This window comes from Lissotriton helveticus, chromosome 11 (assembly GCF_964261635.1).
Source record: "Lissotriton helveticus chromosome 11, aLisHel1.1, whole genome shotgun sequence".
NCBI classification, from domain to species: Eukaryota; Metazoa; Chordata; class Amphibia; order Caudata; family Salamandridae; genus Lissotriton; species Lissotriton helveticus.
In genome coordinates, this window is record NC_136072.1 from 630,412,322 (window position 1) to 630,432,092 (window position 19,771).

General features: G+C 42.3%; 1 protein-coding gene across 1 annotated transcript in view; it reads right to left on the bottom strand.

The window, feature by feature from the left end:
* LOC144790864 (autoimmune regulator-like) overlaps positions 1-19,771 on the bottom strand; it is a 154,272-nt gene that overhangs the window by 38,531 nt on the left and 95,970 nt on the right. Inside the window, exons 6-9 of the mRNA XM_078665524.1 lie at positions 14,706-14,819; positions 14,212-14,333; positions 6,988-7,059; positions 5,933-6,048 (exon numbers count right to left, since the gene is read on the bottom strand). Of these exons, the coding sequence (XP_078521650.1) occupies positions 5,933-6,048; positions 6,988-7,059; positions 14,212-14,333; positions 14,706-14,819 (424 nt within the window). The remainder of the gene's footprint in view (positions 1-5,932; positions 6,049-6,987; positions 7,060-14,211; positions 14,334-14,705; positions 14,820-19,771) is intronic.

Sequence of the window (19,771 nt, forward strand, 5' to 3'; positions counted from 1 at the left end):
GATCTTTTTTCCTTGCCATATAGGTGCCGTGGTTGTAAGGGGCCTAGTATGTGTAGATGTGGAAGAGGAATGTGCAGAGTAAAACAGGGATGGAATTCCACTAAATAACTTTATTCAAGGAGGACCCCAGCCTAGTTAAAAAGAATAAAGGAGAGGCGATAATCTGGCTACAATGTGTCGGAAATGCACTCTACTCCTAAGTGGTCGACATATTTCTCGCCTATTAGTCACAAATGATCTGTGGCAATTCCTCAGGACCGTATGTGAAAAACCATCTACAACTAATGGTAACGCTGCTACAAACACCCAAGTTTAAGCAGGTCTGTTGGGGAGGAAGAAGTTTCCTAGTGGGTATAATTAAAATCTGGAACCTCCTCCCAAGCCTTATCAAGAGTAGCACATCGCTTATGTCATTCAGAAGAGCTTTGAAGACCTGGCTCTTCACAAATAGACATGATGCGTAATTGGCATTATAACAATACCGTCCTACTGTCCCTATCGACAAGATGCCTCCAGGCATTCGTGCGCTGTATAAATTATAAAATCAAATCATACCACATTAATGGTTCCACGGGAACTGTACCCGCAGGTTAGAAGCCAACGTCAACTCTGTAAGATCGTGCCTCATCAGTTGCAGCAGGAAAAGGACACACGTAATGTTGTGTCTGCTCCAAGAAGAAGCCCAGTAGTTGACCTACTCCGCACGGCTGCATCCCGGTTGCAGCGCCGACCCGACAAGGAGCAGGCCCATATGATGAAGCATGACGCCTAGCTTGCTGGGTGTGTGAGGCCTCTAGTTCCGAAAGGAGGAATTCCCCTCCGCAGAGGAATTCCGACCAACCTTTCATCATACATCCCCTTCAGTGCTCCTAAGTTTTCCGAGAAATAGATGAACACACTCATGAACCTTCCGATAATTCGTTATTTAGGTTTTTGTAGGGTCCAAATTTGAAAACAGAGGTCATATGGATTTGACTCCAGTAGAAAACAGTTGGTATGAGGAATACTGAAAGTGTTAAATAGCTATTAAGTGATTGGCCAACTAAGCTTCTACTAAGATGGAACACAATTTAGATTTTATCATGTGGTCAGCTTTCATGAATAAAATATATTTAAAAAAAAAATCATGTGGTCTGCTTTAATGATCATGATTTTCACTCATTTTTGGTTGACCATTTTGCGATCTAAGTACCACTTCCCAATTTGTGTTACTAGCTGGCAATATTGATGTAATGGCTCCTAGAGTGTACCCTGATATAGAACACAGTAGTGGTATTTTTTATTCATTTTTTTAATCTGGAGTATCATAGTGGGCTTGCGTGTAACTTTTCAGATAATTCAGGGTCCAAAATACAGTCAAATTAAGTTAGAATGAAGTGAACAAGGGTGAGGAGTTGCTCAGTTAGCAAGGGTTAGTGCAGGTAGCTGATGACCTGACATCAAATGTCTCTATAAATAAAGTAATTCGATTAGAATGAAAACGAAACAGTGTGGTTTTCAAGAGTTTCCTGCAGTGTGTGTGGTTTAGCTTGGGTTTTAAGGAGGGGCTTTCGGCATTTCACGGTCTTGGGCCCTAGACAACCAGTAAACTTCCTCCAAGGTTCATTTGTTTTAAAGGATGTTGCTTGGTCTGGTTGTTGGTCTATGAGTGGAAGGCCCTAGCTGAGTTGAAACAAAGACCGAGTTTCTCTCAGGTACTTTTTCCTTGAAGGAACTGTGAACAAAGCAAAGATCCTTGAATTTATTCCTGACTTTAGACCATGTCAGACTCATGGTTCTACTGCAAAGATGTCTAGACATTGATTCTGTGCCACCTCATCTACATTGTACTTTGGGAGGCTAAGACACAGGGGAATCGGAAATTGGTATGGATTTGTCTCATGCATTCAAGTCCTGAAGAAAGTCAACAAACAACATTTACTGTATAGTCACTTGAATTAAACTACCTAGAATTCCGCGTACAATATACATTTAGAGGTGGGTAACACTCTGCAGTGGTATTTGCTTGTGATTACAAACGATTCACTTATAATATACAATATGAAATGTTAGTCTAAAATCTAATCCTTCTGCAGTGTGATTCTATATGCATGTAGAAAATATTCCCTCAACTACCTTAAATATCAAATGCAGTTTGCAGTACATTCAGAAACACCAAATCAGGTATGTGGTTCAAAATCTTTAGAAGGCATGGATGATTGATACTACACAACCTAAAATAGAATTTCAGTTCAATAGAATCAACTATGAAATAATACAGCCTTTGCAGAAATGGTTAAGTCCTTCCAAGCAGAGGTGGTGGCCTTCCAGCAACAGTTAGTCTAACTGAATACATTCATCTGATACAACAAATAGAATTTTCCAATGGTGGTCGTACCACAATTCAGTCTTCCACCTGAGCAAAACATGATCAGATGGAAAACAGCCATTGGAAAGCATGGTTCTTCATGGTAGGCACCCAGATATACTTAAGTCTAAAAATGGCCACCACATTCTAGGTCAAGTCTATTTAAGATATGATTGTTAATAATGTGGACACCATCTTGGTTTGGAGAGGTTACACTAGATGTTCACCATCTTGGCATCCATCATTGAAGTAAAGAACATTTGTATATCTGCATTCAATAATAAATATGTGAAGTCAATATTCAAGATTTAAATGTTCTGAATAAATATTAGTAGGGAACCAAAATGTACCTAATGCCTATCTAATTCATTCATTCATTCATTATTTACTTTATTCGGTTTCATTTGTAGAAGACCATAAAAGTATACACATCTTAAAACAGTACATTTTCCAGAAAAATACATAGATTATTGGTTAAAATCATCACTGTAAATTATTTACATATTACAATTTACATTCAGAGTTTTTTGATTTAAAACATATGACAGAAGCCAGGGGAGCAACGGAACTGTTCCATAGGATTTGGGGGGAGTGGTTCAATCTACTCCCACCGTTATTGGGGATGTACTGTGCGAATCCTGCCTTTATATCTGGTGAGACAAGATCTCTATATGGACTGGAGAAGGATGACCTGACCTACATTACTCAATGATTATGTTCAACTGTATGTGTTGTATGAGCTGCACCCAATGAATTTCCTTTGTTGTTTTAAATGCATAATAAAGTTAATTATCAAAAGAAAAAACATATGACAGAAATTTAAAATACATCAGGTCTCAAGTTACAAATTAGTTCTATGTCGGATACAAAATTTTAAGAACCTAGCTATATTTATGGCTAAGAGATCTGATTCCAAAAGTTGGAGAACCATGAAAGCGGGTCGACATTGGCGTAAACCCAAACTTTTTAGGATTGGTACGAGCTAACGCTTTCTGGGTTCAGTATAACATTTACAGAAAAGGGTTAGGTGTAAAAGCGATTGAGGGGATATTCCATCACAGGGACAGTGGCTTAACAGCTTTGATCAATCGTTTACCGTTGGAAAAGTAACGAATCGATGGAAGATGTTAAGTCTGAATCTAGTCAGTAAAAATCTATCATAGCTGGATAACTTCCAAGTTAGATATGGCTGGATCGTGAGGGATGTTTGAATTAACAGGGAATGCTGGACAGAGGCTTTATTTACCTCAGTCAGCAAATGAAGACCTGCTAAGTACATTAGACATTGGTTTTTTAACGTCTTCCTTGGAATCCGTGCCATTTCTAGAGGGTTGTGATAGTATTTCTCCAGGCCAAGATCATATTGTAACTTCCTAACATATTGTAGCCACTGAATCTTTTTAGCGTTTTCAAGTATGACACAATCTGTCACAACCGATTGGGTAAACGCTAAGTTGTTTGAGGTCCAGAGACGGTGCCATAAAAGAATTGGTTGAGTCCTTATGATGTCAGAAATATAAGACATACCCAATTCTAAATGGCAACTAAATGTGGACGTACTTTTGGGAACTGCTAGTAAGAATCTTAGAAAGCTATTCTCCACTTTTTGGATAGCTTCTGCCTGTACGTATACCCACACCCCTGCCCCGTAAATGGCTGTAGTAACGCATTTGGCCTGGTAAATGCGTAACATTTCTTCCGGAGGTCGTTTTCCTAATCTCTGGATAAAAGCTACTAGGGCCATTGTGGATTTTAAGAACAACAGTTTTCTGACCTCTATTGCTCTCCTCCAGGTCCCCTTTTCATCTATTACAACTCCTAGATTAGGATAAGTGGAAGTGTGATCCACCCTGGAGTTGTTTATATAGATGTAATTTCCTTTTCTTAGTTTCCGACCAGAAGTCATAATAAAAGTCTGTTTAATGTTGATTTCTAAGTCTAGGTTCGACATGAATGTATTATATCGATTTAGGGAGCGTTGGAGTTCAAGGGGAGTTCGAGCAATGATCACTGCGTCATCCGCGTATAGGAGAGCGGGGATTGGTCGATTCTGGACTAGGGGTAGGTCCTGGCATCCTTCCAACATGGCTAATTCCAGGCCGTTTGTATAGAGTGTAAAGCGAAAAGGGGCCAGGACACAGCCCTCTCTTACTCCCCGCTCTACCCTAAAGGGCGCGGATAATTGGCCCCACAGGCCGTATCTCACTCTGGCAGTCGCGTTGGAATAGATTTCACGCAGATAGTTAACCAACTGAGGCTCAACACCCATTGCTGTTAATATATCCCAAAGTTTTGTATGACCTACGCAGTCGAACGCTGCAGTAAGATCTAGGTAGGCCATATGCAATCTTCCGCCCTTCACATCCACATATTTGCTCCTGAGTAACGTCAGGTTGAGGACCTGCTCGATGGTACCGAGGCCTTCCCTAAATCCATACTGGAGGTCAGATATGATGTTATTATCTTCCGTCCAGTGCTGAAGTCGTTCTAGCAAAATGCGGCCAACCACTTTTCCCAACGAGTCCAGTAGTGAAATAAGGCGATTGCACGATGGACTATTGCGGTCGCCGTGTTTGAAAATTGGAACCAAGATGGATTCTGACCATGAATCCAAAAGACCAGCTTTTCCCGTCGCTTCTAGTACCCTGAGCAATAGTGCCTATGTCCATCTACCTCGATTGGCATCCATAATGATTCCTCTCCTACTTTGACTACAAGTAATGCCCACTGTGTTGATGTCCCTGACAGACAAGGCACTGATTTTTACCAAACCAGTTTCTATGTTTCAGGGCTCTAAGGGTCTCACTTATATCCCCGAGAGGTAAATAAATGATGGAGGAACAGAAAAATGCCTGTTTTAATGCTGAGGTTGACATGGCTAATTAGACTGCTATCAATAACACATATTTGGCAATCCTCATAAGCAAATGTGTACAGTCATACATTTTGCTTCTATCTTGTGTCAAGAGTTAAGGTTCCTTGTTATTAGAGGCATTCGAGCTGTGTTGTGTTAAGAGAAACTCATTCTTAAACTACCTTACTTTCCTCCTGCGTCACATTTCGTATTACTATTTCTCGTTTGAGGCTTTGGAATTCATTTAGGTATACAGCAAGTGAAAATATACACATAATTTTACCTGGAGCAAAGAAATGTAGAAATAATCTGCAAAAATTAAAGGGAACCCGATAATATATTAAGACCAGAAGTACATACTGTTTTAAAGGAGCAACGGTCCCCATGACCAACAGTCATACATTTACTGAAAATTAAAAAATAGAACCAGATGCAAAGTTCATGAAAGCAAATAATATCACATTTATTTAACAAAACAAGTAAAAAGGTGGGTAGAAACACAAAAACAGAAGACAAAAAATCATACAGACAATAATGTGTGACCCTCGTACAATCATTTTAGTCACAAATAAATATATAGCAGCAAATCCGCCCTATATGAATTATTGTATGTATACTGAAGGGTCAGGGTGCAAGAGTCAAACACACTCAGTCATAGTGACCTTTGTTCCTTCAAAACAATTTAAATGATCTGAGCATTCTTGTGGTTGATGCCTCCCTCCAGATCTTACCTGGGTATCTGAGTAAGGGGTGGAACCAAGCAAGACAAATGGAAGGATTTGGGACAGCCATCACAGCAGAGGAGTTCCCCGCCATCCCTACAGACAGCACAATCATCATCGTTCTTCTGACCAGGAGGAAAAAAAAATAACTTGATATGTCACTGTTGTAATGATCATATGATGGAATAAAACAGGGTTAGCACTTCTCCTTTGTCTACTTTAAATCTCCTACATTCAATAGAATCAACATTATGATGACTCTTAAAGGGTTTATGGGGAAACAAAAACTGGTTACTTGTCAATTGTAAAAATAACAGAACCTAAGATAAGTGCAGACTCCAGTGTAGAACCGAAATTGCGATAGAATACAACTGCCACATATCCTCTGCACAATCTCCATCACAATACAGCACACGCACCTATACACCGCAGAAGTTACACCACACAATACGTTCAAGAGCTCCTTCCCTGCCAAGGTTAATGTTGTATCTTGTCTATCATGTACTCCTCATCTACCTCCCCCTTGCTTCCTCACCTTTGCCATCTCTTACATCACAAGATGCCCCTCATAGAGGAACTGGTGGAAAAGACTCAGCAATCTAAACTCTATATGAGGAGCAACTGAACTAGACGAGGGAGTTTGGGGTTACGAAGTCAGACCCAAGACACAGCCCTATTGAATTCCCATGTCTTAACACATCGGTCTCCACTCTATGCCCACACCAAACACCTTCAATATCCTCTATGGTCGCACAACCCTCCCAGAGCTAGACAACAAGAACAACTTTCTTGGAGGTGGCCAGTCTCAGTCTTACTCACAAAGGTGAATTTAGCCATCAAGCAGTCAAGGTAAACAATACAAGGCTGACAACAGAGGCTACCCTGGAAAGTGCCCCCTATCCACCTTATTTACGAAACCTCACAATCCTACATTTCTGAGGTCCACTGCATTAGTTCACAGTAACCCATGTCTAAAAGGGGCTACAGGTTCCTAGATCCGCATTGGACAGTCAACATCGTTTGCCCTCAAATATTTTCTCAGACCAATGTTAGCCAATATTTACCTGATGGGAAACCTGGTCAGTGACTGGAGCAGCAGCAAGTTGGCTCGAATGACTGCAACTGAGGTTGTCATTCTACAATGAGGTAGAAAGATTACAACAGTTACTTGTAGTGTAATGGTAAACCTGGGAGAAACAGGGAAATTGCTGGAGAATATAAAATATTGGTGGGCAATACAGGGGAGATGGGAAATATGGGGAATGAGTTGGGGTGATTAATGATGGCTACAGAGACCTGGGAGATCCATAGAAGAATAATGAAGAGTACACAAAATTAAGCAGCATGTGTAGAAGATTTGGGAGCAACAGCGGAGATTTGAAGGCACAATCAGAGATTAATAATGGACAATGGAGTATAGGGAGCAATAAAAGGGGATACTGTTATTATTATTACTAATGATAATGGTCCATGCAGGAGATTTAGAAGAGTAAGCATTTATTAAGGAACATCAGGAATCAGGATGCAAAACAGGATATGCCAATAAGGCATACAAGGCATTGGGAAGAAATGCAGATGACTGAAGGTGTTATTTGATGTGTGCATTAGGTTCTAAAAGAATACACAATATTAATATAAAAAATGTAAGATGAGAGAGGAAAGCAGTGGATCGGATAGGTGGTCTGAAGATTGGGTAACTTAGAGTAGAGTAGGTGGGCAAAAATGCAGCAGTTGGAACATTTTAGAGATGCATAAAATGAACGCAATCAGCAAATAATGTTGATGATCATTATGGTCAGGGGCGTCATGAACCTCCCTCTTTTGACAGCTACAGAGGCTGTGGAGTATTTGATGCACCTCTTCTGTCTGCAACTCCAAAAGGCTTATAAATAACGTGAAAAGGTGGGTGAATGAGTGGTAAATTGAGTGTAAGGATGGATGGATGGGTATGTGAATGCAAGGGTGGATGGATGGGTGAGTGAAAAGGTGGCTGGACAGATGGATGAATGAGTGAAAGAATAGATGTAGGGATATATGAGTGAAAGAATGAATGGGCGAATGAAAGGGAGGGTGGATGGATAGATGAAAGGGTGGGTGGATGGATGGAATTAAAGGGTTGATAGATGGATTGATGGATGAGCAAAAGGATGGATGAATTTGTGAAAGGTTGGATGGATGGATGGATTGATGAGAGAACGGTTATGGATGGATGGGAGAATGGATTGATGAGTGAAAGAGAGTGTGAATGGATGGATGAGTGAAAGGGTAAATGGATGGATGGATAAGTGGGTAGATGGGTGGAAGGGTGGATGGATTAGTGAAAGGTTGGGTAGCCGAGTGAAAGGGTGGATAACTGGTGGGTGAAAGCGAGGATGGATAGATGGATAGATGATGGAGTGAAAGGCTAGATGAATGGATGAGTGAATGGATGGATGAATGACTGAAAGGATGGATGGAAAGATGGATGAGTGAAAGGGTAGATGGAGAGATGGATAGGTGAAATGATGGGTGGGTGGGTGGATGGGTTTGATGAATACATTTGGAGATGGATGAGGGAACGGACGGAATGGTGAAAGACTGAATGATGGATGAAAGAATGAAAGGATGACAGAATGTAAAGGTGAAATGGTGGACATCAGCAGGTGGACGGAAGGATGAATTGATGAATGGATTGATGCTTGGGTGAAGAGACAAGTGGACTCTTCCGGGGAGGGTCGTGATAACTTTCTTTGTTTGCTTGGTACCATTAGAGCTTTGGTTCAAAGTGGGGACATTTTAAGTTTCTGGCTACTCCCTTGATTATGCACACTGTTGGTTAGAGAGGTGATACGGAATTTGCCAAAACATTATTTTCAATTACTTACACCTTTAACTTTGAATTTATATGGATGAGCTAGGCCCTCATATTAAGTATGAAAAAAATGGTATCACTCTTTGGAGGAGGGGCATTAGCAACCCATAATTTTGATTATATTTTTGTAAGGTCCAAATTTGGCTAAGGTCCAAATTATTTAGTAGGAAAGCCCCGTCCATTTTAGTATGCTTTGTATCCCAACTTCACATCAACTCCTGTACATTGCTAAGGACTTCCCCAACTAAGGAGAACTTTAGCAGGCTAAACTGCCACTATGGGGTGCGAAAGGGCGGGTCAGGGCTCCTTTTCTGTTTAACACTTTGATGTGAGACTTTTTTTAATATATGGAATAAATCATGATCAATCTTTCATGTCTCAGACATGTAAGACTTCAAGTGCTGTTCTTCACTGATGATGTTTTATGAACGGTCACAAGGCAGTAGTTCTCCGAAAAATGATCACCGTATTAGCCAAGTAGGCAAATGGCAACCATCTTATTTTTATTTATTTATTTTATGCAATTTTTAGAGCGCGCAAATACCCTTGCGGGTGTCTCGGCGCTAGTGTTGCGGAACTCTCTCATGTGATGAAAAAATAGTGCTTATGCTGGGAACAACCAAGTTTTAAGTTTCTTTCTGAATTGCAGAAGTGTGGGAGCAGTTTTTATATGGAATGGTAGTGTGTTCCAAAGCCTGGCCGTTGAAGTGGTGAAACATCTGTCTCCCCAGTTAGACTTTTTTGTGCGTGGGACTTTCAGCAAGTGGGCTGATGCCGAGCGTAGAGTTCTTGAGTACTCAGGCGGAGCAAAAGCTTTTTGTAAAAATAGTGGTCCTTGCTTATTGGTGGCTTTATATGCTATACATAGAGCTTTAAATTTAATACGGCTCCTGATAGGAAGCCAGTGTAACTGTCTAATATAGGGGGAGGTCGATGTAAATTTTGGAATAGTTAGTAGAATCCTGGCTGCGGTATTTTGCACGGTCTGCAATCTATTGAGGACTTTTTCTTGGGAGTTCAGTAGGAGTGAGTTACAGTAGTCTGTTCGTGAGAACACTAGTGTACTCATTAGCATTTTTCCCGCGGATGGAGGCAGGTATGGGAGTAGTTTTTTTATCCGTTTTAGGATAAAGAAAGCAGATGATACCACCGAGTTAGCATGTTGGAGAAAGGTCATCTTGTTATCAAATATTACTCCCAAGTTGCGTACCTTAGTTACCGGTTGGGGGGGTGCACCCATCTGTGTTGGCCACCACTGAGGGGACCAGGTGGGTTGCAAGTTCCCGAATGTCATCACCTCTGTTTTGTCAGAGTTTAATTTCAAACAGTTAGATGACATCCAGGAAGTAATTGCCAGCAATCCCTCTTGGAAATTGCTGCGACCGAAGTACCGTTATTGTATACCGATAACACCAATTGGGTGTCGTCAGCATAGGTTGTTAGGGCAATTCCGTATGATTTTATAACCCTCGCCAAGTCCGCAACATAGATATTGAAAAGCGTCGGACTTAGCGAGGAGCCCTGTGGTACTCCGCAGGGGAGGAAAAAGGTCTGGGAGGTGTAATTGCCCATTTTAACTGTCTGAGGCCGGTTTGCCAGGAACGAGGTAAGGAGCTCTTTGGCTTTGTTTTTAATTCCTAGTGCTGAGACACGGTCGATCAGAGTGACATGATCGACCGTGTCAAAAGCCGCGGAGAGATCCAGGAGTATCAGAACCGCCGATCCTCCCTTGTCCATTGTGGCCCTTATCTCGTCTGCTGCTTTAAGCAGCGCTGTCTCCGTTCCGTGGCCTTTTCTGAACCCAAATTGTGTATCATCTAATAGGTTATTATCATCAATGAATTTTGAAAGTTGCGTATTCATGATTTTTTCAAATATCTTAGCTGGGAAAGGGAGACACGCAATAGGTCTATAGCTGGCGGGGAGAAGAGGGTCCAAGGAGGTTTTTTTTAAAAGTGGCTTGATAATAGCCTCCTTCCAGACAGATGGGTAGGTGCCTGTTAGGAACATTGTATTGCAGATTGAAGTTAGGGCAGGTGAAATAGCCTCCGGGATGCGATTCATGATCGTGGGCGGACATGGGTCAAGAGGGGAGCCCGATTTAGTGCAGGCCACAAGTTGTCGAATATGTTCCTGGGTGGTTGGTTCAAAAGCTGCGAAGTTTGATACTATGGGGGTGGGGAGTGCTTTGGGTGAGGGGGCAGGAGAGGGGTGAGCGAAAGTCGAAAAGATGGAACTAACTTTCACCTCAAAGAATTTGGCCAGGGAGGCCGAAAGATCCTGAGATCCTTCTAAACGCGGGGCCGGGGGATTAGACAAGCGGGTGACAACCTGAAATAGTTCTCCTACCGAATTTTTTGCCTGGTTAATTTGAGATGTGTAGTATAGGCTTTTTTTCTGATGTAATACGTTTTTTATAGATGGAGAGAGCGTTTTTATAAGTTGTTTTGTCGGCGGGACTAAAACTGCGATGCCACTGCCTCTCCAGATTCCTGCAGTATTGTCTCTGTATTCGTAAGGGTTCCGTGAACCATTGGGCTGAGGGCCGCTTTCTCTTGCAGTGAAAGGTTTTGACCGGGGCTAATTTGTTGCATGCTGTGTTTAAAGTGCTCAGAAAGTTGGAGGATGCTAGTGCCGGATCTTGTGTATCTGGCAGGGTGCTATCGAGCAACAGCTCTTCTAGTAGAGCAATGTTAATATGTTTCCAATCCCTAAACGAGACTGAACTGGAGGAAGTAGCAGGCAATATGGTGGGAGTCATATTAACAGAGAAGCAGACAGCTGCATGATCCGTCCAGATTAGGGGGATTACCTGAGTAACGGAGATATGAGGGTTGCTAGTGAATAGCCCATCTAAGGTATGACCCGCTTGATGGGTGGGATCTTTTACCATTTGTAGAAGACCGGCTGCTTCTAGGTCATTAATTAGGAGTGATGTGTCTGGATCTAATCTTTCTAATCAATACTTACAAATGTCATGCACTCTTGCTCGGAGCATAAAAGTTTAAAGGCACAAGGCACTAATAAACGCAAGCTGAGAAACGTATTTGAGGATAGACAAATGGGGTTAATAATCAACCAGAAATTGAATTTGATCTGTAGGTTTAGGACCTGTATCACCACTTGATAAGGCTTTTTCAGAGAAAGTTACAGTGTAGTAAATAATGGACCCCATGTGTACTTCCCAACTTCCATGAAAACGATTGATAAAGTGGAGGCCTTAACTTAGCATGGATTGCTAGGCCTAAACAAAGGAACCATATTAGCAGCCATTCGTCTAGAATTAACCAAGGCTAGAATAATCTACTATATGCTGCCCTGAAGCTTTGTTTTTTTCCCATTCTGTGACAGAGACATTTTCAAAATTGGATTCTCAAGGAACTAGATCGCACCAACTCCCCAAGTTACAAATGGTATACTTCAGACTGTGAAAATTGACAGACGTTCTAGAAATCAGAGCAGTTTTTGAGGATGAGATAATATCCATTCCTTCAGTAAAGTCCAAGCTCAAAAGGCAGATCAATAATTAAGACTTAAGTTATGTAGCTACTTAAGTCTCATATGCACAGTATTGCTTTCTATTGGAAGATTGACATTCGCTCAAAACATATAATCATCTGCAACATTAAATGCAGCTATAATCATGATAAAGCCCAATATTTAGTGTTTTGTGCTACCATGTTTAATTGAAGCATATGTATGGTACAGAATATGTAATATTTCAAACATAATTTAATGCTGTAAAGACTGTTGATAGGCCTGAAACTCTTTGACTGATTTCCCCACTGTTCTTGGAGTTTGGATGCAAGTTTTAGTGATTCTCCTGCTGTAGCAGTAACATCCGTTTTACAATCTAAGTTAAGTGTGTAGCTTGTCAGTCTCTTATATCCTTGGGCCAAGCCATGGTGTCTTTTTCCTCGTTTCCAATCTCTAATTTCCGTTTAATGAGTTTGCATATATATCACTCAGAGTCCCATACTTCCCATGCTTACTCTTAGTCTCTTTACAGATTCCCTGACAATCTTTCTGTTTATTAGAAAGAGTATATTGACTACTCTTCATACTCCCAATCTTCTGTAGCATTTTTGTGGATTATTCTGTGACCTTCTCAAATTCCCAAAATAAGTAAGCTCAAGTTCCTGTCTCACAGGGAAATTTAATCCCAGGTCAGTGTAGGCCATGGCCTCTGCTCACTTGGTGAAAAACCACTTGCCCTATTTCTAGATGCGCCCTGTATGGTGAGGATGTAAAAAGCCTCCACAACATCCGCTGCAGTTGCTCAGAAGACTGAAGGTTTTACCCAGCGGATGGCGTTTTTGTTAAGCACGCTTTGCAAATGTTTTTTTCTTTCAAAAATAAACTTCCAATGTTGAAAAACAAAAAAAAATCAATGGTCCTAACTACAGGGAGTTTTTCCCCTCCACCTAGCGATCAAGTCAAGAATGCCATACATGGCACGGTAGTCCAGCAAAGAGTAGTCTAGTGACTTTTGCTGCCCTAAATTGGGTAAGGTGTGCACCATTTTATACTGGTGACCCAGTGGTGGACAGGCCACCAAGTCAAGTGTTTCCACCAGTGGAGCGGGCTGAGGCTCTGCTAATCAAAACCCAGATCGATCAGAAAGGACTAGGACACACACGCCTAACGGCTGATCGAAAAGAGCACAGACATTTAAATGGGGAATGAATGGAAAAGAAGAATTTTGAGAAGGAGGATAAATCAAATTGCCCTGATGAGGTCCTTATAAGGGATGAAACACGTTGGCTGGGTCTGTTTTAAGTGTGATGGAATTGGATACTTATTAAAAAGAACTTTATTGAAAAAGACACCAACATCTGGAAATTAGTTGAAAAACTAAATATGGAAAGTAATTGAAAACAAAAAAAGTGATTACAGATACATGCAATTCGAATTGAAAAGTTCAATGTGAACAAGGGAATTAGGTTGCCCTCCTAATATTGTGAAAACATTTACCCAGGGGTACCCCCACATATGACTGGGGAAGCAGAACCACAAATTTGACATGGCCGTGCACTACCAATTTACGGCGGTGCTCCTGCTCTGCAAAACTATAAATGACACCTTAGACTGAAAATCATTTACCAGGCCCCTAAATTACTGAATATGCCCCTTAGCAGGTTAAAGGCGCACTGCCATGTCACGAATCTTCCTCGTTCTGGTCATGCCTTCCCTTACTATTGTCATTATCTAATGTGACTGACTCTTTAACCTCATACTTCCAATCACAAATGGCCATCGAATACCTTATACCTCACTCTCAAAGGACCAGGCCCACCTCCTGGATTCCTCTGCCAAGTTTACTTGTGTCTTGTTTGCTTTACCAATTTCCATGCCACTTTCCTAATCTATTTTACTGTGCTTCAGTTGAACTGGAGTGAGAAGGAGTGTCCTCCACTGAATCATGGACCTGTGTCACGTGTGGTTCGTGTGTTCGGAAGATAGACTTTAGAATGCGACTCTTGTTTTTTCCTGCAGCCTCTTCAGTATTTCTTTGGGTGTATAACTCTTCTCCGACTTTAATGCATTTCTTCGATGCACCTGAAAAAGAATGAAAACAACAGTAATGTTCGTTTGGCAGTAATGCAGCACCCAATGTTAATCAATCCTCTAGAGGCATTATTTGTTAACATCCATCTGTCGTACATGGTCATTTCAAGGTCTGCTTTCATCACATCCACAGGTGTAATAGATTGCCTTAGAACAGTCTTAAAATGTATTGGCTTACATCTGTCTGCACAATATAGATATTTGCGACAGACCTACCTGTTGTATCTCTTTCTCTCTCTCCACACATGCATATATATGCACGCATGTGCACACACAGAGACACTTATGTACACATACAAGCACATAACGTCCATATATTTATTTGGTTAGTTATGTCATATTCTTAGCAAGCAGGAGACTTACCTGATTCAAACACCTGCTTGATAAGAATCCCTTCCACGGCCCCACAAGTTACTGGATTTTCACTTGAAGACACAGTGACTGCCCTCTGGACAGATGTGGATACGCTCTGTATACCTAGAGCATTGTGAAGGAGACAACGGTGTATCACACTGTGAGTGAAAGTGTTTGAGTATCACATGGTGAGAAGAAGTGGTAAACAGAGAAAAAGCAAGGGAATGAAGCAAAATGGAGGGGAGTAATTGTAATGAAAGCTGTACTTAAGCAGAGCTTAATTTGAGGGGATGGTTTTCGTTAGGCAACAGCACTTAATTATCAACACTGCACTTATGACAGTCCACCACATGGTGGCAATGTTTCGGGTTGAGCTGAACAACAGTTGTTAAATCATTGACTATATATTTAAAAAAAGCATTTGCAATGCAATAGTTCTCACAATTGCGAGAGTTACAGTTCTTGGCATTGTAAATGACAATGTCTTTCACCTATGTGTTTTGTTTTTAAGTGCAGTGGCGTTTGGGACCTTATATGTGTTTAGCGATGCAGTATATTACTCTGAATGTTGTGCCACCAGGGATTGAATAGATACAATTACTATACAGATGGTCATGCAGTCTGATTAAGGAACAGATGCTTGCCACAACTACATCTTTAGATGAATTTGCAATGTAAAATTGTGCCCATTGTCATCAGATGGTATTTTGTTATAAAAGCAGGATTTCCGTTTTTGTTTTTAATGCACATATTCACTCTGAAGTAAAAAAATTCATAAGTAACAACTGAAGTTTGTGGTAAAACTAAAAAACAGTGCACACAGATGCCATAGACAATCTTACTTTAAGGAGCTAAATCCTTTCTTTGCATGAGATAAAAATTTAAGAAACCATTGCTCAGGGCGCATGTTCCAATGGGATCCTACAGAAATATTTTTTTTTATGGGCTACCCCAAATCTCACCAAGTTGCTAGTCTATGTATTCGGTGGAAACATCTTGGACCAGCCCAACAATGAAAAGCATCTCTAGCACTCTAGATTATCTTTGGTAAAACAAACTGCCCGGGATCAGATGCAGGACATATATGCAGTTTATAGTAGCGTGATGCACTGTTCCAACGTTAAGCACACAGTCAGTATTTGTATTTTTGTATTTTGTATTTTGTATTTTTGATTTGTAGAGCGCCTTATCACCCAGGGGTCTCTAAGCGCTAAGCGGAGAGTAGACACAAGTGAACACAGAGATGTTTTAGGGGAACAAACTAGATGGTACCCCATGCCTCCTGGAATAGCACGGTTTTTAGCTTTTTTCTGAAAGGCAACAGACTTGTTTCTTTGCGCAGGTTCTCAGGCAGTTTATTCCATGCACTGGGGATTGTATGGGAGAACGTGCGTCCTCCTATAGAGGACAGTTTGAACCGTGGGCAGATCAGTAGTGCTGCTTCTGCTGATCGTAGGTTCCTGCTGGGGGCATACGGGACAAGACGTTCCTTAATGTATTTAGGGGCTTGCCCATATAAGGCTTTATGCGTAATGCATAGGCCCTTGAACTTGGCCCGTTGATTCATTGGCAGCCAATGAAGTTTGCGAAGAAGGGGGGTGGCATGGGTCCTTCTTGGTTTGTTAAAAATGAGTCTGGCCGCGTCATTCATAACAATCTGAAGTCTGTTCATTAGTTTTTTTGGAGTACCGACATACATGACGTTGCCGTAGTCCAGCCGTGCCAGGATTAGTGCTGATACTGCTCTCCTGAGAGTGTCCGCCGTCAGGATGGGCGACAGTTTGCGCAGTTGCCTCATTAGGCCCACACAAGTGCCCACTACAGCTGAGACCTGGGCTGACATAGTGAGGTTGGCGTCTACAACTATTCCGAGGCTTTTAACTGTTTCTGCCGGTACTGGGGGGTTTCCTAATTCAGTGGGCCATAGGAGGTCACTCCAAGGGCTAGATGATGTCATGATTGCAAGCACCTCCGTCTTATCAGGATTGATTTTTAAAGAGTTTGCCGTTATCCAATTGACGGTGAATTTTAAGATGTTTTACAATTTTTGATCTGCTGTTGGAGTGTTACCAATTTGAATGATGATCTGAGTGTCATCAGCATAGTTGTATATACTGCAGTCCATCTGATTCAGTGATGAATTGAGGGGCTGCAGATATGCATTGAACATCAAGGGTGACAGGGCCGAGCCCTGTGGAACTCCACATGTGATCCTTGCTGCCTCTGATACCAGGTCATCCAGTTGTACTCTCTGAACCCGTTCACCAAGGAACGAGGTCAGCCAGGCATGGGCCGTGCCCTGGATACCGAAGTCCTACATCCGCGACAGAAGTAGGTCATGATTGACCGTATCAAATGCCGCGGAGAGGTCAAGCAGCACCAGGGCACAGGGGTCTTTTTTATCTGCTTTACGTCGCAGGTCGTCTAGCACGGAAAGCATGACCAATTCCGTGCTATTGTGGGCCCTAAAGCCGGCCTGGTTGGGTTCCAGCAAGGAATTGACCTCAAGGTGGTGAGAGAGCCTAGGCAGCACATGCTGCTCCAGTATTTTGGCTAAAAAAGGCAGTTGTGAAATGGGCCTGTAGTTTTTTAAGATCTTGGTATCAGCCCCTACCTTTTTTAAGAGAGGAATCAATCGGGCTTCCTTGAGGTTAGAAGGAACCTGTCCGGAAGTGAGGGAGCTGTTTAGAAGCGATAGTATATCATCCTCCAGTCCTGGCCATGCTTGTTTGAAGACCCTAGGAGGACAGGGGTCAGCCGGTGAACCTGATTTGACTTGATTCATCACTCTTTCCAGAGTTTCTTTGGTGAGTAAGGGTAGTGAAGTTAGGGGCTGGGTGACTGTGGGGGTATGTATCGGAGTAATTCCTGGGCATTCCAGTCTAGGGGTGGACTCGATTTCTGTCAGGAGGGTAGATATCTTGGTGGTGAAAAATGACTGAAATTTATGGCAGTCTTCTTGCGTGAAGGAGGGGGGCTGTTCCTTCTTTTTCCTCAGTTCTGTAAGGACTTTGAACATTTCTTTTTGGGGATTGGGTGCTGTCGCAATTCTGCTTTCGTAAAACGCACCTTTCCTAGTCCTAATAGCTTGTTTATAGGTGGTGAGCTTTTTTGCATACAAAGCTTGGGAATTAGGATCATACCCCTTTCGCCAAGCTCTCTCGCTCTGGCGCAGGGAGCGTTTCAGGAGTCTCAGGTCATCATTAAACCAGGGGGCCCCTTTTCCTTTGTCCCGGATTTTTACCCTTCGTGCAGGTGCCACTGCCTCAATGGCATTTTTCAGTTTTAGTGACAGTTTGAGGCTGGCCCGATCCACGTCATCCTCTGGTGGTCTATTAAGGTGGGAGGATTTCTCTAATGTAGATTATAGAGTATCAATATTGATTGAATTCCACCTTCTCACCACCCGCCACTCGGCGGTGGGGATTTCTCCTTGCCCCGGGAATGCTAATTTACCCTGCAGCAGGTGATGATCCAACCATATGCAAGGCGAGATAGTGACCGGGCTCAGCACCGGGACTGAGGTCCAAATCAGATCCAATGTGTGACCTTTCTTGTGTGTAGGGCCTGTCACTATCTGGGTTAGTTCTAGCGCGGTCATAGCCTCATCTAACTGTTTGGACATTGCGTCTTTGGTGGACTCCTCCCAGTGGAGATTGAAATCTCCCATTACCACAAGCCCCTCATACCTTGTGCAAAGGTCATGGACCAGTCCCAGAAAAGGCTCAAGAAAGGCTGGGGGAGTTCTAGGAGGGCGATAGACGATGAGTATTGCCAGGCAATTGGTGGCAGAGCAGAGCTTGACCCCCAAGATGTCCGCACCCTCTATACTTTCTGCACAAATGGTTTCTGATTTAAAGGAGTTTTTATAGAAGACGGCAACTCCCAGTAAGTAACAGATTCGCAGCTAGTAACGGGTTAAATCCAAGAGTCTTTGTAAATGGCGATATTGAAAAAACAAGGGACAGATCGTGAAACGCACCTAAAAGAGACAGCTACTACTTCAATTATCGCCAAGTTTTCTAATGCTGACACCATAGCTGCTTATGCAAGACCTAATAAAATAGGCGAGGGACAACATGCAACCAAAGCACAGATCGCAAACCGAGTGCAACAATTACTCATTCCCGGAGGAAAGCGATTAACTGTCCCATGAGTAGCAGTCACTAACTGCCCTCTAGGTATAATCGCAGAAGCACAACATCTTTATAAGCATAGACTCATTCTAACCAGTGAGCAATTAACTGACAAAGATCACAACACGGATAATAGTTATTTTAAGTATTGGCTGCATGCAATCAGTTACCTAACCCTGTAAGTTGGGGGGGGGGGGGGGGGGGATGGACAGTGCTAGTATTAGTCACAAGGTTAGGCTTGGTTAGTAATGACATGCATTTCCCTTGCCTCGATATGGACAAGAGAGAGTATAGTGGCACTTCGAAGTGAAGCTGGTGGTTTCTGACTGCTGCAATTATCACAACCGGAATTGGGCAGGATGGATCAGAGTTAAGCACTTGTTTCTGTCCTCCTGTGTGTCCCAATAACGAATTTGGGGGCATATTAAGGAACTGAGGTAAAATTATCGCCGCTTTAGCGGCAGAAAACTGCTGCTAAAGTGGCGATAATGGGCTTGATAATATGCCCTTGAGAATTCCCATAGAAGCCCATGTTCACAGCAGAACATGGGCTTCTATTGGAATTCTCAAGGGTGTATTATCAAGCCCATTATCGCCGCCTTAGCAGCAGTTTTCTGCCGCTAAAGCGGCGATAATTGTAACACCGTTCCTTGATAATATGCCCCTTGGTTATTTGACTTTCCATGTTGTAATTACGAGCCGAGCGTACAGAGGGGGCCGGCTTGGAAGCATAAAGAAACAAGAGCCCTTTCCACATAATACCTACATTTTGAAGGGATGAAGAAACAAACATGACCAGAGGGGAAAAGCAGAGGCAGGGTGGTGCTGGGAGTAGTTTGATCAGGAATCAAAACACATGATACAGGGCAACACCGGCATCCTCACGAAACGTATTACAGTGGGGGTATAAAGCAAATAATGGGGAGGGGTGATTTGTGG